General features: G+C 42.5%; 1 protein-coding gene across 2 annotated transcripts in view; it reads right to left on the minus strand.

The window, feature by feature from the left end:
* The window catches only part of FERMT1 (fermitin family member 1), a 36,074-nt gene extending 11,100 nt beyond the window's left edge, over positions 1-24,974 (minus strand). The window contains exons 1-9 of one of the 2 annotated variants that reach the window (XM_030310069.1): positions 24,919-24,974; positions 20,227-20,395; positions 19,354-19,587; positions 15,690-15,836; positions 13,803-14,016; positions 11,987-12,089; positions 6,955-7,062; positions 6,401-6,532; positions 4,865-4,914 (exon numbers count right to left, since the gene is read on the minus strand). In XM_030310069.1, coding sequence (XP_030165929.1) covers positions 4,865-4,914; positions 6,401-6,532; positions 6,955-7,062; positions 11,987-12,089; positions 13,803-14,016; positions 15,690-15,836; positions 19,354-19,587; positions 20,227-20,377 — 1,139 coding nt within the window. In that variant the 5' untranslated portion in view covers positions 20,378-20,395; positions 24,919-24,974. Of the gene's footprint in view, positions 1-4,864; positions 4,915-6,400; positions 6,533-6,954; positions 7,063-11,986; positions 12,090-13,802; positions 14,017-15,689; positions 15,837-19,353; positions 19,588-20,226; positions 20,396-24,134; positions 24,186-24,918 lie in introns of those variants that run through there. The other variant, XM_030310071.1, reaches the window with a different exon arrangement.
* Between the last annotated feature and the right edge of the window lie 1,028 nt (positions 24,975-26,002).

The following is a 26,002-nucleotide window of genomic DNA, read 5'->3' on the forward strand; positions in this document are numbered from 1 at the left end:
TGCAGACAAATTCTGTTTCCAAGTTTTAAAGGTGTGCAGATAATATTATTTTTTAAACTTTGAAAGTCTAATTGGCTTTATTAAGTGATTCATAAATTGGGCATCATCCGATCTAGCAAGTAGAGGAGAGCTCTAAGGTACAAAATGGAGGATTGTTATAGGAAGGAAGTTGGGGTAAGAAAGTTATTAGCAAAAGAAAGGACTGTTCTAGGCAAGGTCACCTTCCTGGTGCGGAAGGGCAGGAGGTCTTGTTAGGTGAATTAACCTCATCTTTTGGGAGATGGAAGGCCCATGTGACAGATGACTTCAGCGGTGCTGATTGGAATATTTTCTCCTGACCAGTTAAGACTAATTTCTGGGGAAGGTTGAAACTGCAATTAGGTATAAAGCCCCAGTTTGGTGACTTGGTCTAAGCGATGCCATTTTGGGCCTGTGGTTTTCTTTTTAACAATTCCCCCCTTTTGATCAGACTGTCAGCTTAACTGAGAGATGTGATCAAAATTTAAGGCAAGATAATAGTGTTTTAATAGGCAGTATCATTACTGGCAACACTATGACCATGGAAATATTTGCAAATAATGCTCTCTTTATAGCACTAATCTCTTTCAAATACTGATTACGTTCTTACTCATTTCACAATCACCTTTTCCTTAAAGGAGAGGTTTCTTATTTTGAAAGCATCTGGAGGCTTATTAATGATGGCCAGTTGTCATCACAGAGAGGTCATAAATTTGGAACACTAGCTTTTAAAAAAACAAGAGTGTATCGGGGCACCTGGGTGGCTAAGTTGCTTAAGTATCCAACTTCAGCTCAGGTCATGATCTCGCGGTTCATGAGTTTGAGCCCCGTGTATGGCTCTGTGCTAATAGCTTGGAGCCTGGAGCCTGCTTTGGATTCTGTGTCTCCCTCTCTCTCTGCCCCTCCCCTGCTAGCACTCTCTTTCTCTCTCTCAAAAAAATAAATTAAAAAAAAAAAAAGAGTGCATAACTCCACTTAGAGATATTTTTCTATGTGATAACCAGTGTTTCTTCGTGGGACCAAAAGTTTTCATAGTCACTCTCTCTTTATGAAGTATTATAAAGATTCCTCTGTGTTTTTGGGGTCTTGTATTCCTCTCACTGATAATCTCCTATAGCACATTGTGTAAATCTGCCTGGGATGTTCTTTGCTATAGTAACTTGCCTATTTCCCTACAGTAACTTGTCTGTGAATGATGTAATGAATGGATTTTATGTGTGGCTTCTGTCTCTGTATCCTCTAGTGGAGCCATTTAATTGTTTCCAAGTAGTCTCTCCAACACTGGTCATACCTTACAGTCTGGACATGAATCATTGTTTTTTATTAAATATGTAACTTACTAATAGAATTGTATCTTGTCTGGTTTATATTTAGGGGTTTGCATAAGGTAGAATCTTGAAAGGCTGGTTGGGCATAAAGTTCTAGACTGATTGCTACTTTCTCTTAGCACTTTCAAGATATTTCCCAGCCAATGAAAAGTCTGTTACACACTCCGCTGTTTTTCTTGCTAGGAAATCCATTTTTTTCTCTCTGATTTAAAGACTTTCCCTTATCAATGGCTGGCCTTATTAAGATGCGCATCTATAGTGATTTATTTTGCTTGGGATTTACCATTCCTGAATTTAGGTATTTTTGTCTTTAACAATTCTGGAAAATTCTCAAGCATTCTTTTTTGAATACTTGCTTCTCTCCCATATTTTCTTATAGAACTCCTAGTAGATATATAATGAAACTTCTCATTCTACTGATAACATATTTCCCATTTCTACCTTTCTGTTTTCTCTCTTCAACTGTGTTTTTAAACTTGACATTCAATGCACCTATTCTGTTTTAAATTTCGATGACTAAATTTTTTGTTTCCAGATTTTCTATTTGGTTCCTTTTCAATATCGCCTCTTCTCTTTCATGGTGATTGTTACCTTTTAATTTCCTTAAGGATTCTAAACATACTCATTTTATGTTTTTTTCAGATTGTTCTCTTACCTAAAATTATTGAAACTGCTAATCTTCTTGCTTGTTGGGTCTGCTGTCTTTCCTTTATGGTAGTTCATGAACTTACATGGTTAGTTTTTATTGGGGGCTCATTTTTTAGAGGGTTATTATTTTCTCTATAAGGCCCATGCATGCTAGATTGTGGATATTTCCCTCCAGGTAGCAATTACATTTGCTAGGGCTTCACAGGTTTTGTGTCATGGGCCAGTTTCTGTTTTTTGTTTTGTTTTTTTTTTTTCCAGAATTCTCCTATCATGTAAGACACTTAAATTTAGATCTACATCCTGGGGTGACACAGGATTTGGCTCCATTTTCTCCGGAGAGACTTTTCATTTCCCCACATGGAACCGCATGCAAGGATGAACTTACTGCTTCCTGGCTGGTGGACAGTCTCTCCCTGTTAAACACAGAAGGCAGCCCTTGTGAGTTTTTGTTTTTAGGCACGGGCTTTAGTCCTGTGCTTTAGGCCTTACAATAGGCCTAAAACTTCATCTCCTATCTGTGCCCAGGGACTAAAATCCCAGCCCTAGGCCATGATAATCTGTGCATCTGAGGCTTCATTTGTAGAATTAGGTTTCCTCTGTATTTCCTGCAAACCGGACTTTCCCAGTCTCACCTCAACGCTGTATTTACAATTCTTTTATTTTTCTTTTATCTAGCACTCTTAGGTATTTATGGCAAGACCGAGGTTTGCATTAGATTGGGTGCATTTAAATCAGTTGCTGGAAACTGAAATCCAGTGTTTATATAGTGGGTTCAACTGATTTTGTTTAGGGAAAAAAAAAAAGAGCTTCACTGTTAAAGAAAAAGAAACATTAAAAATCAAAGGACTAGCTCCATGCTTTTCTACTGATAAACAAAGGAAACGAAGGGCCTTTATGGGTCACACACCCACCAGGAATAGAGCTCCATTCCCCTCTTCCTGTCTCTTTTTTTCTTTGCTTCCTTCTTCCTTATATTCCTCCTTTCTTTCTCTCTCTCTCTCTCTCTCTCTTTTTCTTTCTTTCTTTCTTTCTTTCTTTCTTTCTTTCTTTCTTTCTTTCTTTCTTTCTTTCTTTCTTTCTTTTTCTTTCTTTCTTCCATGAACTATATTGTCTATTAAATTCAACACCTTTAGACCTTTGGTAGATATAGTGACCACCATGAAACATGAAGACAGTTTTGTGAGCCTGAGCAAAGCAATCACATTAAAGTGAAGTGGATATAGGGCTTAACTCTGGGATATCGTCTCCTTCACTGAAAACATCTATAGGAAGGGAACTGTGGTTATTTGGTTTGTCAAGAGCCGGATTTGCTCTATACAGAGAACATGGCAACCTACTGTCTCCATAGAATGATTGTTTAAAAATTATAAAGATGTATTTGTGGATTCAAATGATTACTTTTTTTTCTGTAGCTCTGGCTATAACAATATGTGTGGTTGCAACCATTTATGCCACAAAAGTTAAATTAATGATCCTACTGTTTGAGACCACATCCCATGAACACATTAAAAAAAAAAAAGCAACCTGTAGAAACCCAGTGACAAATATGGGTACCTTTGGATGCTTGTTTCTCATTTATACCTGATTCACTGTTGACTTTTCCAAGTCTTTTTGTGCATCATGTATTACCAAAAGCAACTTGTGTTTCTTTTCGGGCCAACTGACCCAGTGAGGTGCCGGCTTGTTAAGAAAAGTCAACAAACCATAAAGTGACATGAATAACTGATAGAACTTCAAAGGGGTCTTATTCTTTTCATCTTAACACACTCTGGCACCGTCACAAATGTAGCAGTCCTTTCTTTCCACAAAATAAAAAAAATTCTCTGCCTTTTTAACAGTTTCAGATTGATCTGAGGTCACTGGGGAGTTTTTCAGAAACACCTTAACAGGCAGAGGTAGATAAACCTGGGAGATCACTGTGTGCAAGTCCAGCACCAACATTCTAGAGACAATTGATTTTTAAACCACGAAAGAACCTTCAAATGATGTCAAGTCCTGAGCCTCACAGATGACCATGACAGAAACTCCAGTCTAGTATATATGTTCACTAATTGCCAACACTGGCCATGTTTACACCACCATTTATTGAACATTTAAAATTTTTTTTAATGTTTATTTTTGAGAGAGAGAGAGAGGAAGACTGCAGGTGTGGGGTGGGGTGAGCAGAGAGAGAGGCAGAGACAGAATCTGAAGCAGGCTCCAGGCTCTGAGCTGTCAGCACAGAGCCTGATGGGCTGAAACTCATAAACCATGGGATCATGACCTGAGCCAAAGTTGGGACACTTAACCGACTGAGCCACCCAGGCGCCCTCATTTACTGAACATTTAATGTGATCCAGGCACCATGCTCAATGCTTCATATATATTATTTCATTTAATTCCCCCCAATAAATCCAAGAGGAGGTATATCCGTATTTTATAGATTAGGAAACCGAGGCTCCAATACATGACAATGCCCTAGGTAACTCAGCTAGTGTGTGTTGTTGAGCTAGGATTCAGGCCATTGTCTATCTGATACCACAGCCCATGCTCTTACCTTTGAACCATGAACCTGACTAATGAGGTTCAATTTAACATTAAAAAAAAAAAATAATAAATAAATAAAGGGGCACCTGGGTGGCTCAGTCGGTTAGGCAGCCGACGTCAGCTCAGGTCATGATCTCATGGTTCATGGGTTCGAGCCCCGCGTCGGGCTCTGTGCTGACAGCTCAGAGCCTGGAGCCTGCTTCGGAATCTGTGACTCCCCCTCTCTCATACTCTGTCTCTGTCTCTCAAAAAATAAATAAACATTAAAAAAAATGTAAATTCCTGGACTCTTTACCTGCAAGGCTTTGTTATGAGCAATCTCTTTCTCCTTCAAGGTGACTTACCTAAATAATTTGAGGTTATCTGCAAGTTGAGGGATATCAGTAATGTCCTCCTAAGGAAAAAGATAATATTTCATAAGCAGTAATTAGGTGGTGTTGATACTCTATACCTGCACTGTCGAGTACTATAGCCACTCATCACATGGAGTTATTAAAATCTGAATTAATTAAAATTAAATAAAATGAGAAACTCAGTTCCTCAATCACACTAGCCACATTTCTAGCAGTTACCTCAGCGGCTGGGGAGTGGAGGAGGGCAGACAGTAGGATGGGGGCATGTGCAGGGGCTTCTGGGTGGCTGGCAAAGTTCTAGTTCTTGATTTGGGTTGTGATGTGGGTGATAATTTAATACAAATTTGTTAAGCTACAGGTTGCTTTTTGTTTTTTCACTTTTCTGTTTATGTCACGTGTCATGCAAATGAAAAAAGGGGTTAAAAAAACTGACCAAACACTACCTTTCAAGTTAAAAATCTGAGTTAGAAACTGCTACTTTTATGTACAAACAAAATATTGTACAAATTCTACCTCAGAGCGAGTAGCTTTCCTTACGTTTAGTTCACTGATTAACTTCTCAAAAGGAACCTGGTTCAAAGTTCATTCTGCAGTGTCTGTTGGTGCCTGCCTCCTAAGTGAAAAGCCTACTGTTTAGCATCGCATGAAAATATCGAGGGAAGGAGGAGGGAATTTTTCATTTATTCTGAGAATGGTCATCGTGTATCTAAGTTAGTGGAGGAAGTAGACAAAAGAGAGCTCCAATTTCATGGGCCTGTGTTTCCCATGAATGTGAGACAGGGCTCTGAATCTCTACAGAATCTTGGCATTTAGTTTGTACAGAATATTTGCGTTTGCGTGATACCAATTTCCCATTTGAAGGAAATTAATCATAAGGAAACATGAACCAAATAGCTAAGAACATATGACTCATTTTTATGTTACTATTTATATTCAGTTACAATGGATCCACTGTCTAATTCAATGTGAATTAAACTAATATTTACTCCTACCGTTTGAAGAAGTTAAAGGAAGGGCGGCATTCAACGAATGAATCAGATAGGAGAGGCATTCTGATTATAAAGCTGCTGTTTGGCCACATTTCATGGATAAGGATACGATAAAATAGTTGTACTACTATGTTTCACCGGAAGGTTTTGTTTATTTCCTGAAGTCAGTAGGTGTCACAAACTTTTTACAGTGTCCCAGAATAAAGGCCCTCACTGTGTCCACCTTGCCCAGGTGCAACGCATGATGACTAGGTAGATCATAGGCTTTGTATCTGTAAAGCATCTTCTTCATTCTCACAGCTAGCCATGCCATGGACTGGGCGGTTCTCTCTAGACCTGAGTGAAGGGACCGCTTTCATATTCTCGGCATGGAGCCTGCTTAAGATTCTCTTTCTCTCTCTCCCTCTGGCCTTCTCCCTTGCTCGCCATTTTTCTCTTAGTTCAAATTAAAAACAAAAAAACAAAAAAACAACTCATTTAACGTTTGTCAATCCATGAGAACACAGCCACAGTTCTGAGTTACCAGAAAAGTTCATACCAAGGTATTGTCCATTTTTCCACCTTCTAGGGTCACTTCCAAATTAGAAAGTGCTGCTTCTACTTCGTCGACCTCGGACTCATGTGTAAAGTCCTGTGTTTCAGCTGACAATGACAGTTTGCTAATGTGATACTACAATGCAAACAGAGGTTTTAGAAATGTTATAAACTCAAATAAATCCATTAGCCACTTCTTCTTTTTGAAGGCAATCCCCCCCACTCCCTCATAGTAACAAACATCTCCTGGAACGAGATCTCTCTCCTATGAAGGGAAGATGACGTTTTAATCTGAATTATTTTGAGATTTATATTTAGTTGTGTTCAAACTCGATTCTTCCCCACCACTGGTTGAACTTGTAGTGAGGATAAGAATCGCAAGACTAACACCTTATATAAGATGGGCATGTGTGTGGGTTATGAGGCGTATTTTAAATTTAAATAGACTCCCCTCATTTTCAATTCTTTCTTCAAAGAAGAAAAACAGTATGAAGAAAATGAAACTTTAAGAAAACAAGTTCATTTTCTTCCAGAAAAAACGTATTGAAGTTCTCATACCTGTAACGCTGCAAAGATCATCATTTCTTCTTCCGTGCAGTCAATTTCTTCTAAGAGAATGGCCCACCTGGCTTGTTCATAGAGTTGGTTTATTCGGACAGCATCATACTAAAGAAAGAAACAGGTAGGTGTGTGTTGGTGGAGGGCACGTATTTATATTCCTCAGTACAAAAATTCTGGAATAACGGAGGCCATTCCTTGTTAATCAGAAACAATAAACTTGCATTCAGATAAGTGAAGGAAATACCTCTCTCTCTCTTTCCACCACCCCAGTTCATTTTACTTCCGAACTTAGCACTTTCTCAAAATATTTTCCAGAGCATCTTCAAGGGGCCAAATAGACCCATCTCGATTCCGTTATTTCCCCCTCTTTCATCACCACTTCCACTGGAGGGAAAACCCATCACCACCATCCATCTACAGGACTCTCTTCATCTTGCAAAACTGCAGCTCTGTATCCATTGTACTCCCCACAGGGAGTATACAATTTACTATATCCTCTAAACAAAAGTTGAAGAAAGTATGGAGGAGGAACAGAAAGATAGAGCACCTAAACAGATTTATCAAAGGTTGATTATCATTAGTTTATTTTTCCTTTTGCATTACCCTTATACACACTAGAAGAAAGGTGACAGGGGAGGTAAAAACCCATAGCAAGCCCAAACCAGCAACAGCATTGGTGTCGGTCCAGCAGGAAACGGGACCTGTCCACAGGCACGCTTCTCCTCAACAGTGCTAACGCTGCTGGCCAGGCAAGACAAGTGAAAACCCAAAAGTGTGGTATTCCGGAAGCTGGAACACTAAGAACCTTAAGAAAGTCTGTCTTTGCTTCCTGAACTTTGCCAGGTGTCATGGTACACCTCAGGAGCTAGCCCCAGTCTCCTCCCCCAACGAGCCCAAACAGAACACATGTGAGAATGTTCACAACAGTGTTATTCATGGCAACCCTGAGCTGGGAACGCTCCAGTGTCCCTCAGCTGGTGAACTGGTGAATGTCCCTCAACAAAATGTGGGTCACATGCATGACGGGAGGCCACTGAGCAGTAAGAGGGAGCACACTACTGATATGTAGTGGGGACCTCAGAAACATGGAGAGTCAAAGAGTTCAGATGCACAAGATTATATTCTGGAGGCTTCCATCTATGTGAAGCTTCCAGAAAAGGCAAACCTTGAGAGGGAAAGCAGACCAGTGGTGGGCTGGGAGCAGGGAATGACCACAAATGGGGTATAAGGAAACTTTTTTGGGTGATGCAAAACTTTTTTGGATTGTGGTGATGGTTGCACAACCACGTGAATGTACTAACAATCATTATATTAGAATTTTATGGCACTATACTGCAATCAAGACACGACAACTAAAAAACACACACACACAACGCACACCAGAAACTAAACAATCTCTGCCCCTCCCCCCCAAAGACCCCTGCTTAATTAACAGTCTAAAGACAAAAATCTAAAGAGTATGTGCAGCTACTAAAATTTGAATTGGATTGTCATATCATATCTGTCTGTCTGCCACTCAGTCAGTGTCTACAATCCTAATGCTGTAGGACTTTTAGTGAGAGTAAGTCAAATCACCTGATAAGGCTTTTCTCTCCAATGCAGTCAGTAAAGATTTAAAAAAATCAAAGCTTCCACACTTGAACAAACCTAATTTCCCCACCACTCCCTTGAAGCCAAGTAAAACAAGTCCTTGAAAGAAAAAGTTACCTACATTTACAAACTGACATCAGGAGAACAGGATCTAGTAGAAGATGTTAGAAGGGACAGGATAAGCCTGGCTCCCACTGAGGAATACTGGATTTCTCTGTGGAGCCAGCAGAGCTCTGGATTTTCTTCTTTGGAGGCTTGTTCACGTTCCCCCCTGAGGCTCTGGAACATCACAAGGTCCCAGGTTTTATGGGTCACTTATTTATTTTTAATGTTTACTCTTGAGAGAGAGAGAGACAGAGACAGAGAGAGAGAGAGAGAATGAATGAGGGAGGGAGGGGCAGACCAAGAGAGGGACACAGAATCTGAAGCAGGCTCCAGGCTCTAAGCTGTGAGCACAGAGCCCGATTAGGGGCACAAACCCACGAGTTGTGAGATCATGACTTGAGCCAAAGTCGGACACTTAACCAACTGAGCCACCCAGGCGCCCCTGCAGGTCACTTATTAACAGGCACCCTGACAGGTCTTTTTCTCTTTGAGAACTCAGTCAGTGGTTTTCCCAACTTAGAAACAAATGTTTCCCTTGGTGGGGATTGGCTACTCTTGCCTTCTCCTTGGCCCTAGATTTCCTTTGTCTTCTGGTTTACTGAGAATAGAAACCCCAGACTGGAAGCTGTGGTTTCTACCACCTCCATTGCCTGAATCCGTTTCTCCCCCTCCAGTCAATTCAGTGAACCCCTCTCTCTTTCCACCCAAAACCAATACAAACAAATAATAAAACCTGCTTCCCACAGTTTCACTCTCTCAGGAAAGGGTTACTATTTAGATCTAATCACTCAGGATTCCCTATTAGCTGTGAGGCGACTTTCAGTGTCCTCTAGGATTCTCATTGAAACTGACATGCCTTTTCTCTACTGAACCTTTAAAAAAAATACTGTGAATTATTGGAATTATAAAAGTTTTTTTAATCCACACATTTAAATGGGGGAAAAATAATACACAATGAAGAAATTCATTTTGAATGAATCCTAAAGGGACAAAATAATGTACACTAAAAAGTTAAGTCTCCTTCCCTTCCTTTCCCCCCACAAATGGTAGTTTCTCTATAGACTGTTTTGTTCCTTGTTTTTTTTTTTTTTTCACTCGATAATATACCTTGAATATGTTCTACATCAAAAGAAACCTGATTCATTCTTCTTAGCTACAACACTGTATGGATGTATCATAAGGTCCTTAATCACTTCCCTGCTGACGGATGTTTAGGTAGTTTCCCATTTTCTTCCTCAAATTATGTAGCAAAGGCTGTTCTTGTGCAGACATGTTAATTCACATATTTGAGTATAACTGTGTATAAATACCAAGGAGTGGATTTGCCTGGTCAGAGCTATGTAGAATTGTAATTCTGATACATATTGTCAAACTGCCCTCCATAGGGATCAGATTAATTTGTACTTTGACCTACAAGCAGTGTACGAGAGAGCCGTTTTCCCAACACTCTTGCAAAGATAGTGCATGAAACTTTTTGATCTTTGTCAGTACAAGGCTAAAAGCCATTGTAGTTCCTTTTCTATGAACTGTGTGTTCCCATCCTTTGATCATTAGTCTACTGGGTTGTTGGTCTTTTTATTATTGATTTCTGGGGGCTCTCTATTAGGGGAATTAACCTTTTATCTGTATGTGTTGCCAAGACTTTTAAACTTTGTATATAGTTTCTTGGCACGCATAAAACTTTCATTTTTTATGAATGTACCAATGTTTTCTTTTATGGATGCTGGGTTTTGTATTTTTAAAGTACATTACTTTTGAAATTTTGTATATTCCAGTATTTTTGTATATCTGAGATTTCAATCAGTACCTGCTACCCCAGTGCTACAGCCTGCCTGCATCTCTCTTCTGAAAGCTGGAGAAGAGAAGCTCCCTGACCCTACTGCACAGTTTGGTTCCCATGTGTAGGGTGCCTTGTCAGCTTTACAATGGTTTTCTGGGTGATGTCTTTGTTCTTCTAGAGTTGATTGTAGGTTTTATGAAAACATGAACCACATCTTAAATTTCTGTACCCCTCTATCTACTCAGCACATAGTAAGAACCTTCAATTAGGTTATATTTATAGCATTCCCTACTTTAGAAGGGGGGAGAAGGGAACGCTAAAGTGGTTGGGGATCACTGTTCTTATGCCCCAAAGCTGTATCCCCAAAGTCTGAGTCTTCCTGTCACCTTTGGGTGGACAGCTTCTATTTGGCTGTTTGATTCAAATCAGTTTTGTTCATGAGCCATACAGACAGAACTGCTTACCTTAAGCAAACATGACATTCACAGTGCCCTTGAAAAAAAATCAAAACAAAAAAATCCCTTCCCTTTTAGGAGAAGCCGTAGGGTAGTTTCTCCTGAAGGTTTGGTTTTTTCAAAGAGCCAGAATTCGCTCTTTTGCCATGACTCAGTGGAAGTTATGCACTCTAGACACAAGCTAGGGCCATGGGCATTAAGTTGGATCTAAACCAAAGACTGAGCAGGAGCTCCACAGAAATGAAAAGGAATAGGGCTTATTTTGAAGACGATGCCAGTTAAGGAAGAAGTGGGAGCGGAGATGTGCCTTTGAAGACCAGACTTCAAATCAGGATGAAGGAGAAGACAGTGCCACGAGAGGCAGAATCACCACCGTGCATGAGAAAAGGGTCTACACAGAAGAGGTGGCCTGAGCCATCCTCCTCAAACAGGTGCCTGGCAATGAACGGGAAAGAGCAATAAGCATGAAACTAGGATAAAACCACCCTGTGCGCATGGGGGCTGGTGACTCAGTTTACATTTTCTACATTTGGCCAGTTAAGTGCTGACTTACAGCTCCACAAAAGGGCCACGCAGGGGTGAGGAAGGGGCAGAAATTCAGAGGATTTATTTCACCGCTCAGTTGTCCTAGTAAACTTCAGGCGGCAGGTGTGCACGTAATGGGAGTTGGTAGCCAGCTGGGATACAGACAGTCCCTCTTCCCTGCAGTGGGGAGTGTAGTGTGCACCATCATGGGGCTTGTTCATGATAACCTGCTCTTAACCTTGGCTTCCTCCCTAAGCATTAAGGATTCCGGCTCTGTGAGCCACTCTCCTCTTGTTCCTTTGTTTATGTAGATGGAAAGGGGCAGAGCACACTGTGCTGGGCGGGAAGACCCCCACAAACTCCTGCCAACTCAGGGGCAGCTGACCATACCTGCCAGAAAGTAAAAGACGAAAATCCAAAGACAGTATATATACATTGATCGTTCTAACCCTACATAGCGAAACAGAAGATTATACACATGAACCCTACTTCTGATAACTCAATGACTCAATTTTACACTTCCATGCATTCACATTAAAGCAAAAGGAGAGACAGAAGAGAAAAAGTATCTTACTTTGGGATTCAAGTCAAAAAAAGTGTAGTATTTAAATCGTAACAGCAGCTGTTCATCCTCCTGGATGCCTTGTTCCATAAGGGAACGGGAGGAGTCCAGCCAACTAGAAAACAATAGGATGAGTTTTAAAAGTCAATCCATTTTACACACATATATTACAATATTACATAACATGTTTGTATACATACTTAAATTTATATACATGCATTTACATTTACATATACACGTATATATAAATGTACACGTGTGTGTGTGTGTGTGTGTGCGTGTGTGTGTGTGTATTTCCTTGAACAAAGTCCGAGTAATATAACCAAAAACCTGTAAGGGAGAGGACTGGATAATAACTTGTATCTGCATTTCATTTTATAGCTTTTACAACTTTCTAAGTGCTTTCTGTATATATATTTTGTTTACACAGATACTTTAAAGTAACCCAGTGAAGGAGCCAAGGCAGTTCTTATTTTCTCAGTTTTATACATGAGAAAATGGACTCTTAGTGACATTAAGTGATATGTTCAAGGTCATGTGCCTTGTCATGGAGCCAGAATGAAAATCTGTACCTGCTGACTTCCCACACAGCCTCTCCTCTACACCAGCTGGTCCGACTCAACGCTGGGTCTATCTTATTGTCCAGAACTTTCTGTAACAATGGAACTATTCTATATTGCCCTGTCCAATAGAGTATCCACTAGTCACATGTGGCTACTGAAGATTTAAATGTGGCTCGTGCCACGCTTTAATTTTAATTAAATTCAAATTTAAATGTAAATATCCACATGTGGCTAGAGACTCCTATACTGGGTGGTACAGTTCTAGAGTTGAAAAATAAGTACTGGGCAATGGTGAGGGGTGGAGAGGTGGAGATGAAAAGTTAACAGCAGAACGAGGCAGGGATGAGTGGCATCCAGTACCACAGAATGAAGATGGTTTGAAAGTCTATTATAACAGGCTTTCGGGGGGGGGGTGGGGAACATAAGGATGACTGAGATGCAACCTCTGTCCTAAAGGAAGTGACAGTCCAGTGGGGGAGTGAGCATCATAAGGTAGGAAATGGTGGCACGGGAGCGAGTAAGTGTCAGAACAGGAGTGCAAGGAGGTGAACCCATCCAGAATGGTGTTTCTGAGTAGGAGACAGTATGTGGCTGGGTCGAGCAGAAAGAAGGAAAAGAATCTCGCAGCAGAGCAAAGGTAGTGATAGAAAGTGTGTGTGTGCACCGTAGGGGGAATGGGGTATGTGAGTGCGCGGGGTAGAGACATCTGCTGGGCCAGCTCTCATTGGGAGTAGAAGGCTGTGAACAAACTTGACTTTATGTGGTGAACAGTGGGGAGTGAAAGAAATGGTGGTTTGAGAAGTAGTCTGAGTGTATGTTCTGAGATGACTTCAAAGCTGAAGGACTCACTCATTCAAACACCTAACGGAAGATGTGGTGTTCCACAAAAGGCGATGAGGGCCAGGTGGGCCACCTTGGATCTCCCCACTGCCCCATGGGACCAACCCACTTATACACTGCTCTACATCCCTTCAAAAACACTTTGCACATCCACAGGGATGGAGAAGTAGTATTCACATAGGGCAATCAATTGAGTTACCAGAACACATAAATGTTGCCATACTTCAAATGTTCTTGCAATGACCAAAGGTGGCATTTCTCCCTTCTGTAGCCAAAATCAGCACTGATTTTTGCTAATAGTGTACAATCCCCAGGCATGCTAACTTAAAAATTAAACAATCCCCTCTCCCCCACCTCTGTGACATCTCTCTTACTGTATCAACAACACCAGTTAACAGAGAAGGAAAACGGAGCCATGTCCTTACCCTGCGTTAAGCTTCGTTTTGTCAACCAGAGACCGAGGCTGGTACATATCAGCCAATGCTTCTGGTGATTGGGGGGGCTGGCTGAATGCGAGGATGCTGCAGTTTTGTTCGGTCAAAGGGCTGTCACTGAACCATGTCATGGTGGATGACGCCGGCGTTCCATTGATGGGATCATATGTGGGAGTCATGGTTCTACTATATAATCCAGGACTTACTGCAAGGCAGAGGCAAGCTTGTACTATGACATGAGATTCAGAGGGAGGAATCTTTGGGAAAATAAATACTAACACTGCTTATGCTAAAATGGATTTTGAATTTAATTGTTTGCACTATTTAAAGTAAGGAGATGAGTCATGACGGGGGAGGCGTTTTTTAGCTCCTGGGAAGGCTGAGAACTCACAGGCCACAAAAGCTTCCAAAACCAACCCAGACAAATGCTGGGGACTCTCTCCTTCTCAATAATTCAAAATTCTATTTGGGGCACCTGAGTGGCTCAGTCGGTTAAGTGTCTGACTCTTGGTTTTGGCTCAAGTCAGAATCTCATGGTTTGTGAGTTCAAGTCCCACATCGGGCTCTCTGCTGGCAGTGCAGAGCCTGCTTGGGATTCTCTCTCTCTCTCCCTGTCTCTCTGCTCCTCCCATTTGTGTGCGCTCTCTTTCAAAATAAATAAATAAACTTAAAAAAAAAAACCCAAAATTCTATTTCAGCAGTAAGTTTTGGCACCATTAGAGAACAGAAGATCTCACAGAATGCATGTACTGACTATAGTTTTGGGCAAATCCTTTAAACAAATAATAGTACTTGCCAGTTTTAAGAACCTAGCTAGTTGATGGCTTATAAATCACATGGTTTGTGTAAGGAAAATGCAAATAATCCCTTTTACTCTTTGCATTGGGATATACTCTGCATGAAAACCTTTGATATTGTAAGCAGTTTGTTTTTATATAAAAAGACAAGGATATTGTCTTTCCAGAATTTTTACCTGCCCTCCTGTTACATGCCCAATGCAAAATTTATTTTAAAAAAATTTTTATGTTTTATTTATTTTTGAGAGAGAGAGAGAGACAGACAGACAACGTGAGCAGGGGAGGGACAGAGAGAGAGGAAGACACAGAATCTGAAGCAGGCTACAGGCTCTGAGCTGTCAGCAGAGAGCCTGATGCGGGGCTCAAGCTCACACACCGCGAGATCATGACCTGGGCCGAAGTCGGACGCTTATCCAACTGAGCCACTCAGGTATCCCATCCATATGCCCAATGCAAAATTTAAACTGCATTCAGAAAAGAATCACATGAAGATAGGATCAGGAAAAGCATATTTGAGTGATCCAACTAATCTCTTTTCTCCCCAAATTCACAGCCAATTCTCCTAAAGTTTTGCTTTCATCAGTAACATTATTTAACACAGTTAAAATAATGAGCTCTACAGCAGGTAGAGCACACGACTCTTGATCTCAGGGTCATGAGTTCAAGCCCCACGTCGAGCGTGGAGCCTACTTAAAAAAATAATGAAATATAAAAAAAACCTTGTTAAAAAAATTCTGTGAGTTCTAAAATTAATTGCATATCCTTTCCTCATCACAGGAATCCTGCAATTTTAGTCCTTCTTTGGGGAGGGGAGGGGAGGGGAGGGGAGGGGAGGAGAAGGGAGGGGAGGGGAGGGGAGGGGAGGAGAAGGGAGGGGAGGGGAGGGGAGGAGAAGGGAGGGGAGGGGAGGGGAGGAGAAGGGAGGGGAGGGGAGGGGAGGAGAGGGGAGAGGAGGGGAGGGGAGGGGAGGAGAAGGGAGGGGAGGGGAGGAGGGAGGAGCCAAGGAGTGAGACTTCTTAGGATTTAAGAAATCCTTGGATTCAAGCATGGAATAAAACAAAACACCTGTCATGAATCATACCTGGTGGACCTGAAGTCGTTGGAGACCCCTCCAGATTTAAAATATCTTCAATTATAGGCTCCTTGTTAGTTTTGTCTTTCTTTTTCTTCTTTTTAAAATAGTCACCAGAAGGCTTTAACAAGGAGAGTTCTTCTGATCTTCTAATGTCTAACAGACAAATGAATAAATATAAAGAAGGAAGAAAAACTATCAAAGAGTAAAAAGAAAATACCTTCTAAGACTCAGAGTCATGCTAGGCATCTGAAATAATTTCTCAGGAAATTCCTGAGAAGTAAATGGAACTAAATTGCATCCCTTTGGAAGAAATAGATGGGTGTGTGTGTGTGGGGGGTTGGGGGTGGGGGTCAAAGATCAGAAGATTTAATCTAATAAAATTTCTAGTTGTTTTTTAACTTATTATGAAAATATTTCAGACATACACAAAGCAAAAGGAATAGTATAATGGCCTCCTCATGCTTTCATCACCCAGGTTCAACCACTATAAGCATTTGGCTATAATTTCCCCTCCCTCTCTTTTTTCTTTCTTCAGTTTTTTTTAATTTTTTTTTCAACGTTTATTTATTTTTGGGACAGAGAGAGACAGAGCATGAACGGGGGAGGGGCAGAGAGAGAGGGAGACACAGAATCGGAAACAGGCTCCAGGCTCCGAGCCATCAGCCCAGAGCCTGACGCGGGGCTCGAACGCACGGACCGCGAGATCGTGAACGCACGGACCGCGAGATCGTGACCTGGCTGAAGTCGGACGCTTAACCGACTGCGCCACCCAGGCGCCCTCTTCAGTTTTTTTTAAAATAACAACCAAGAACCCCACCATTTTCTTTCTTGAACATAGATCCCGAGAACCTTTCCCTTTCACTGTGCACAATCGCTAATTTCATCCCTGCGGCAGACAGTATTGGTGTCCTGCCCATCTCTTCTGGGCCCTCACCATGTCAGTGCACTCTGACCCGACTTCCAGTGGCAGCAAGGACAAGAGTCTTTCTGCCTCAGGGCTTGCTCTGGATGCCAGAGTGTGTACTGCCCAAATACTGATGCAACAGGCCACACAAGTTCAGAGAATTAACACTTCCAAAAACAGCCCTCAGTGACTGACATGAGCGGTATATTAATACCCCCAGTCCCTGACCCATTGGGTGGGATAGCTCTGAGGCATGTTTACACTGTCTCCCAGAAGCCCCCCAATTGCCCCTGAGTGTGATTTGATTGGTGACGCTCTCTTACTGAAGAGCTTCTCTTTCCAGTCTTACTTCCTCACCCCCAACCAGTGTTTTCTGGAATCTCCTCCCCCCAAAATAAATGTTTGTACTTGAATTCTTATCTCAGGGTCTGCTTCTGGAGAACTCAAACCAAGATGATTCCCATTTTTTTTCCATTAGTCCAATATATTTATAACTGCCATTGCCAATCAGAGCTCCTGATAACCATGAACCACCATGAGCTTCTATATGATTCCAAGTGAAAGCCGAGGAATATGGACGTTAGAGTCTGTGAGCAGCTTTCTGGGAGGCAAATGCACTGATTCCATAGGTCCTGCCAGTTTTCAAACATTGCTTAGTGCTGAGGCTAGCAGTTCAGCTCCATCCTTTTCCTCTATAACTAATGATGCTTGATTGTCAGGTTGCAACACACACCTGTGCCCATTCCAAATGCATAATTTATATATGAGACCTGGAGATGAATCAGAATTTCCAGGAAGCATTAGAAACAAAACAAAACAAAACCTACATCTCCAAGCCCAAGATTTGTGTCTTGTCCTATCTTTGTGGGAAAACTCATCATATTACTAAATTTGATTTAGCTTCAATTGAACAGATATAAAAAAGGTGACTAAAAATGGCACATTGAGCCCTTTATGACTACTATGAAGACGTAATCTGGAAAAGAGAAGAATATCTGACTGCTTCTGTATATTTTGGAACCTCAAATTTTCAGTCCCAGCCATGATGTGTGTTTCCAGTCTACTATGGACTGGGTTTTATTTGATCATTTACTTTGTTTTCCAATCCTCATTGGAATATTACTGAAAACAAGGTGCCCTGGTGCTTGCCATTTGCCCACCACGTACCAGGGCACTGCTGAGGAGTTCTGTACTAGAAGGTTCCATTCATTTTTTCACTTAACGGTTAATGAGTAGCTAATGTGTGCCAGGCATTGTGCTAGGTGTTAGAACACAGGTGTGCTCAAGTAATGGCTTCTGTCTTCACCCTATTTAATACCACACCAGCCCCTACTGCCCACTGGAACTCCTAGTCCTGCACATACTGTCACAGCTTTTCTTTTTTTCTCTACCAAATATCTCCTTTTAACATCTTATTTTTAAAAATTTTTTATTAAAAATAAAAAAAAAATTTTTAATGTTTATTTAGTTTTGAGAGAGAGGGAGCACAAACAGGGGAGGAGCAGAGAGAAAGGGAGACACAGAATCCGAAGCAGGTTCCAGGCTCTGAGCTGTCAGCACAGAGTGGGACGCAGGGCTCGAACTCACGAACAGTGAGATCATGACCTGAGCCGAATGAAGTTGGATGCTCAACCGACTGAGCCACCCAGGCGCCCCCCTCACCCCAAAATTTTTTTAATATTTATTTATTTTTGGGATACAGAATACAAGCAGGGGAGGGGCAGAGAGAGAGAGGGAGACACAGAATCTGAAGCAGGCTCCATGCTCCGAGCTGTCAGCACACGGGGCAAGAACCCACGGAGCGCGGGATCATGACCTGGGCCTAAGTTAGATGCCCAACCAACTGAGCCACCCAGGCGCCCCAAACATCTTATTTTTAAATTAATGTTTACATTTATTATTTATTTTCTGCCTCTGTATCCTAGAATGTAAGCTCAAGCAGGGAAGGGATTTAGGCCTATTTTTATTGTTAAGCAATCTCTAGCACTCAACACAATGCCTGCCTAATCAATATATATTTGTTGAAGGAATGAATGAATAGTTTAATGGGAAAGATAGGTCACTCACTCATATATTGTATGTACTGTATTCAAATGCTGAATCTCAGCCTTGGAACCATAGAATGTACCTACACACTTTCAAAAAATATGAAATAAGAACCATGATGCAGGGTTTACTTCCATTATAGAAGTGCCACAAATAAATGGTTTGGGTAGTGTTGTCCCTAATGACTGTTAAAGCCATAAGAATTAGTTTTCAATCCATAATTAAGTGAACTTTTCTCCTTAAACTCCACAAATAATTTTTGTGGATAGAGTATTTACTAGAGCCAAGCATTAGGAAAGCAGTTAAGACATTGCAACACTATGATCTCAAAATCAGTAAACATAGATCAACTCTATGGTGGTAATGATTTAATGGAACTCTTGCTTGTTTGTCTTAAATATAATGATATTACTATGGCTTAGAGGAATGAATTTGTTTTGGGGGGTGGGGATCTTAATGGGTCTGTTTCTTCTGTTTAAAGACTTCTTTTGAAATAGCTTTAAGCTTTGTGGAAGTGAATCTGATTTCCTCCAATAATGTTCCATTTGGTTTAACTCTACTTACATGGCTAAAGTCCCCAGAACTAGGCTTGAAAAGTATGCTTCCTAGTAAGGGAAATGTTCTGTAAAGCCAAATGCTTGCAGGCAGAAAGTACACATAATTTTCCTGCCCTCCTTTGCTAACAGTCCAAAGGGCACAGGGCCCCTCTGGGGTACTCACTCAGGATTTTGCAGATATCACTGACAGCTTTAAAAACCACAGCCGAGAAGCTGACACGCAATCTCACTGTCTTCACATTTGGCAGGCGGAGGCGGAGCATTTTATGCTGAGGGGTGAAGAGAAGCTTTGCATCTGCCTGGACTCCATATTTATCCAGGGTCCAGTGCGTTTTCAGAAGCCAGCAATGCTTTTGTTCCCACCAAAGGGCAAAGTCTGACCAGTCTTGGGATATGTCTGCAAACATGAAAAATACGATGAAGTAGAATAAGAACGAACTTTAAGAGTCCATCCATTGTGTGCAAGAACTTCAACAAATGGGTCTTCAGCTCCCCATTCCTTTTTACAACCTAAGGCTTAACAAGCCTCAGCACCTCTTCCAAGTCTCTAAAGTGGGGTGGGTAGAAAACAGAGCCTGAACCTCATCACAGTGATATTTAAAAATTTTTTTTAACATTTTTAATTTATTTTTGAGACAGAGAGAGACAGAGCATGAACGGGGGAGGGGCAGAGAGAGAGGGAGACACAGAATCGGAAGCAGGCTCCAGACTCTGAGCCATCAGCCCAGAGGCCGACGTGGGGCTCGAACTCACGGACCGCGAGATCGTGACCTGAGCTGAAGTCGGAAGCTTAACTGACTGAGCCACCCAGGCGCCCCCACAGTGATATTTAGATACAGTGAAAGAAACAGACACATCCTTTTGCAGGATCCTCTATTTCTCTTCCTCCTGTGGGGAGGGGGCTTGCTCTCTGAGCCATAGTAAGAAAAATAAACAGAAAAACTTAGATGATCAGACAGCCTAGATTAGCCATTTACTGTTAGTACAACAGAGAGGGTTTCAAAGGTAGGGAAACCATCAAGAAACGGGAACTTACTGATCTGTTCTACTAACTTGAGCATCAGCCCCCCAACATGCAGGTCTCCGGCCACTCTCAATGTGACATCTTTCTGCTCCTCCTCATTTGGATGGTCAACTCTGACGACGAGCTCCCAAGAAGCAGATGCAAAGTCCGTGGATGAGAGCATCGTGGCAAAAGCAGGTGTCTGCCGACAAAAAAGTGAGACATGGATCAGAAAGTGAGAAGGAAACAGGAGCTTGCCAGTACATCCTACAGGGCAAAACTTTCTTCCATTTTAGCCTCTTCTTCAGGAACTCTGCAGGGTTCCCAGTACTCAATATTAAATTTAACATCTGAACCTTGAAGACAAAAAGTCTTATAAGGTCTCAAGCTTTCCAGATTTGTGTAACTTTATCTTTCTATTCCCCCAGGACCTATTTTTTTTCTGTGCCTGCCCAATGCATCAATCTTCATTTTCTGTGTCTATGGACTTTTCTTGACTTTCTCTGAACTACTGTGGCAATAGGCAACAAATCATGGCAATCCTTGATATCTTTTTAAACAATCACTTTCATGGAAGTATAATTTGCATGCAATAAAAATGCACGGATTCTTTTTTGAGTATAGTTGACAATGTTACATTAGTTTCAGGTATACAATATAAAGATTCAACAACTCTATGTTATGTTGTGCTCACCACAGAAATGCAGATTTTAAACATACAGTTTGATGCCTTTGTTATATACAAATGATGCCTCAATAAAGTTTATTTTAGAAAAGGATGCCATGAAAATCTTTATCTATCTATGCATATTATTACATTCCTCCTACAAATATTGATGACATCTTCTGGTATGAAAATTAAAAAAACAGAAGTATAGCAAAATAGTTTCTATTTCAGTCATATAATATGTAGTTTTACCTTAAATGCATATAAAGATATAGGTCATTAACAATTATTGCCAGGTATTTGATTTACTTGAGTTACCATTTTATATTATATAAGAGTTGGTAAATTCAGTGCATCAATTAAGTTTTTGGACAAAACTCTGGTAAAAGATTGAAAACAGGAATGACAGACACACAAAGCCCACTCTTCAAAACACAGATGGGGTGAGAACTTCAGACTCAGAGTTTTCCTCTCTTTCGAGGAACAAGAATAAAAATGAGCTAAGCAATATCACAACTGACATGTTTCAGGGGGAAATTGGAACACTGGAATCCAAAACTGGCTGAACTTAAAATGACAGCTCTGTTTTACTTTACTTTTTTTTTTTTTTTAAACAGGGGACTCTGCCTTGTTGGTTTTTTTTTTATTTTAATGTTTATTTCTGAGACAGGGAGACAGAGCATGAGTGGGGGAGGGGCAGAGAGAGAGGGAGACACAGAATCTGAAGCAGGCTCCAGGCTCTGAGCTGTCAGCACACAGCCCGACACGGGGCTCGAACCCACGAGCCGTGAGATCATGACCCGAGCGGAAGTCGGTTTCTCAACCCACTGAACCCCCCAGGCAGCCCAGCTCTGTCTTACTTTTAAAACAGAAAGTACATTCTGCCCCTTCCCCGCTCATGCCCTGTCTCTTTCTGTTTCTCAAGAATGAATAAACATTAAAAAATTTTTTTTTATAACAGAAAGCTCATGATACTACCTCTCCTGGCTATTTAAAGATTTAAAATAGGGCGCCTGGGTGGGTCAGTTGGCAAGTGTCCGACTTCAGCTCAGGTCATGATCTCATGGATCGTGAGTTTGAGCCTTGCATCGGGCTTTGTGCTGTCAGTTCAGAGCCTGGAGCCTGCTTCAGATTTTGTGTCTCCCTCTCTCTCTGCTCCTCCCCCACTCACACTCTGTCTCTCTCTCAAAAATAAATAAACATTAAAAAAAATTTTTTTAAAGATTTAAAATAAAATTATCAGGCATTTAAATGATAACACATCTTTTTCATTTTACTACATAGAGACGGCTTATAAGAGATGCATGTTTTCTTTAAGGCCTATTTTTTTTTTTAACATGAAATTTATTGTCAAATTGGTTTCCATACAACACCCAGTGCTCATCCCAACAGGTGCCCTCCTCAATGCCCATCACCCACTTTCCCCTCCCTCCCGCCCCCCATCAACCCTCGGTTTATTCTCAGTTTTTAACTTAAGGCCTATTTTTGAGAAACATCAGTGCACTCGAACTCCTAAGAAGGAGCTTCTCCGATGGAAAGTGCACAAGTCCGCTGGGCATCTATTAACCTGCAGATTCTGTTCAGCAGGTCTGGGGTAGAGGTGGAGACCCTGCATTTATAACAAGCTCCTGGTGACACTGGTCTGTGGCTCACACTTTTGAGTTCAGACAGCCACGTGAACAATCAGCTCCAGGACTCAGTCCCCCCCTTCAATCTACCACAAATCGATATTAAGCCAGGGACCATGGTGATACCTGAGGAACATTACTTTTAATAATAAGTAATAATGATACCACCAGTGTTATACCAGTTTTGTGTGCATTTGAAAGCATTTGAAAGCATCAGAGAATCTCAAAATACACAAAAATGATACACTGCAAATCTGAACAGGCTTAGGACAGATTTCATTTGTTCAAATCAAGTTCAAGAGTTCAGAAGCAGCGCCTTGTGTTTTTATGACCAGAAGGAGCCCGGCGATGTAACGCTTGTACCTCTGCATGCACAGAGGCACCTGCGGACACCTCTTGCATGGGCAGTGAATGCTATGCAATTGGGCCTAAACTCTCACTTCACTGTCATCATCAGGCTCAAGTATCATTTATTCTGTACTTACCCGCTAAGTATTCTGTGTGAACCACGGAGTACGTGTTATCTTCTTTACCTGCTCAGCAATCCCATTTAGAAATGAGGAAACTCGGACTCTGAGAGGTAAGGCAACTTGTTGGAAGTCACACAGCAAGTTAGATGGTGGAGCCCAGACAGAAATCCAGGTGTTTCTAGCTCCAAACTTTCAACCACTACACTGGAACACGTCCTTGACAAAGTTGCAACACCAATATGAAATAAAACTCTTACAACCACATGAGCTAAACTCTCAGGAGCCTTCACTAAGTGTTTCTACTAACATCTTTCCCAGTGAGGAGGCAATAAAGATAACTCCATAACTTGGCATTGAACTATTTGACTTCAAGACCCTCACAATTTCTAAAACGCTATGGTTTGAGGTTTAGGTATTTTAAAAAAATTTGTACTTTCAAGCGACTCCTTACTGCTTGTTTCATGAGTATCAGTCATAGGTCTTTTCCTAACCTGGGCAGTCAAAACACTTCTCACCTAGGCAATACATGGTGATTCCCTTACAGCGAAATTCAGGCTAAAATTAGACAATCTGGTTTCCCCACATTCCTCTCCTATCTTTCTGCACCTTCATTTTTGAGAGAACTTCTCATCTGCAGCAAGCTGTTACTTGTTGAGGAGAGCAGCAAACTCCAACGGGGAAAGTACATCCAAGGAGACCAGAACGGGAAGCAAAGTGCACCAGCAGACCTGCCTTCCCTGGGTGAAGCCCAGCTGTCCACCTTGCAAACAGAAAATGCAAGAAAGAAGGACAGACATAGAGGCAGACAGGCGGCCAGACAGAAAAACGAGGGAAATAGCCCCTGATGCTTCCCCTAGAAGATCAGAGTGCCTGTCCAAAGGCCCCTGGGCCTGTCGGTTTGCAGCCCTGCAGGGTCCTGGGGCCAGGAGGTGTGTGGTGTGTGGATAGAAACCTGCTCCGCGACCCCTGAGCGCAGCCCCTGCGGCTAGACGGAGAGTTTATTTTGCGAGACCAGATACGCAAGGCTGAGGAAAGTGGTCCCAAGCAGGGACATTACTTTTAATTCAGCACCTATTTACGTGCAAGGGGCTGCTGAAAAGAAGAGGTAGGGGTTTCGGGCATCGGTGGTGCCCGTTTCAGTCCCCCTCTCCCCCCCCGCCAGCCCTCGGCACCCACCTGCTTTCCGGCCGAGGGTGGCGTGCAGCCTCGCGGACGCGCACGTGGACGCCTGCGCCCCCAGAGCCGGAGCGGAGGCGCCCCCTGCCCGGCCGGCGCGCGAAGGTGGCCAAACTGGCGAAGCGGGGCGCCGGGGCCCGCGCTCGCGGAGGTGGCGGCTCCGCTGGTCTGGGCCGGCCGTGCTGCGCGCGGCCGCTGCGGTGAAGCCGCCCGTGACCTCCTGCCGAAGCTCGGCGCCCGCCTCCAGCGGGGCGCCGGGTGCGCGGTCTCCGCCCTGCGCGGCCCCCGGAGGCCGGGCCGAGGCAGGTGAGGGCACGCCCAGCCCCGGGCCTGCTGGGTCTCGCTCCCGGAGCGGAGAAGCGCTCCGCAGAGTTGTGAGGGCCGAGGGTAGCCGAAGGGCTGCGGCGGGATGGCGGGGAGAACCGGGGCGGACGCTCACCCTCTGCGCCCCTCTAGCGACCTTTCAGCCGACCCTCGCAGGCCGCCTCCAGTTTTCCCGGTTCCCCGAGGCCCCGCTGGGGCTAGCAGCCCGGGTGGTTAGACTGGCTACGTCCCCTGCCCTCCAGGTATACCTGTCACTCACACCCCGGGGGTACGTCCAGGCCTGGAGAGTCCCATGTCTCCTTTAAAGAGCCTGGGGACCTGCGATCACAACAAGAGCGGCTCATCTCTGAGTAAGAGGATGATGTAGACCCCGGAGAAGGGCGAGGCGCCGCAAATACGCACAATGGGAGACCCAGGGGCAACCCAAGGCCATGCCCCAGGCCGGAATCCGGTGGCTCACCTCAGATTCACCACCTGGTGCAGCCCGTCGCCTCCGGTCGGATTTACTCCCGAAGAAGGCTGGGCCACCCTGAAGGGTGGGTGACTGGGCAGTTTACACAACCTGTCCAAGCCTCCTTGGTTCATATTACGCACATCCGTTGAGTGTTTACTACGTGCTAGGCCTGGGGCTGAGCTCTAAGGATGCAGTGGTTTTATAAAAAGTCAAGGCAATGATAGTTTCCTCATCTGTGAAATGGGTAGAGAGATGGAAAGTCCACAGCCACTGCAGGGTGGGATTTCATTCAGTTCATGGCAGAATTTTATGCAGTATAATATAGGCTTTAAGCGATTTACACCAAGTACATAACGCTTGTAAGAACTTCATTTAAAATGCTATAAAATTTAGAAGTGGAATCTTTGTTTTTGCTTGAACATTACCATATTCAGCCGTTGTAATAGGTTTTGAAAGTATTTTACATTTAATTTTAAAAGGTCAGTTGAATAATTGTTAGCAAATGTGGGTTTTTATAATTAAAACAAAGTAATTAAAACTTGAAACCGAATTTCCTAATTTGGTAAAGTTTGTCAACTATGGGAATGATGTCAGCTGTCATCTGGTCCCACTTCCCTGTGTGCCCAACACCAACTGAACAGATATGTTGTCTGGGGCAGCAAATGTTTAAAGGTTTGCTTTGTGGAGACTGCGCATGGCTGCTTAGGACATAGACATTCTTTACGATTTCCTGTGTGACCTTGAAGTAGTAATGGTTTCATTTATACCAAATTGGGGTCTCATTTTAGTTGAAAATATCTGGGTTTTGCTGAAGAATTTAGTTGGCTTTAAGCTTTCTGTTTGGTTTGTTATTCTTTAAGCTTTTTTTAAAAAAAATGTTTACTTATTTGTTTTGAGAGCGAGCACATGAGAGTGGGGGGGGGTGGGCAGAGAGAGAGGGAGAGAGAATCCCAAGCGCGGCTCAGTCTCAGGAACCATGAGATCATGACCTGAGCTGAAATCAAGAGTCAGATGTTTAGCCGAATGAGCCACGCTGGCACCTCTGTCTTTTAAGCTTTTAATTGAAATATATTTTATATTTCTATACAAG

This window comes from Lynx canadensis, chromosome A3 (assembly GCF_007474595.2).
Source record: "Lynx canadensis isolate LIC74 chromosome A3, mLynCan4.pri.v2, whole genome shotgun sequence".
Lineage (NCBI taxonomy): Eukaryota > Metazoa > Chordata > Mammalia > Carnivora > Felidae > Lynx > Lynx canadensis.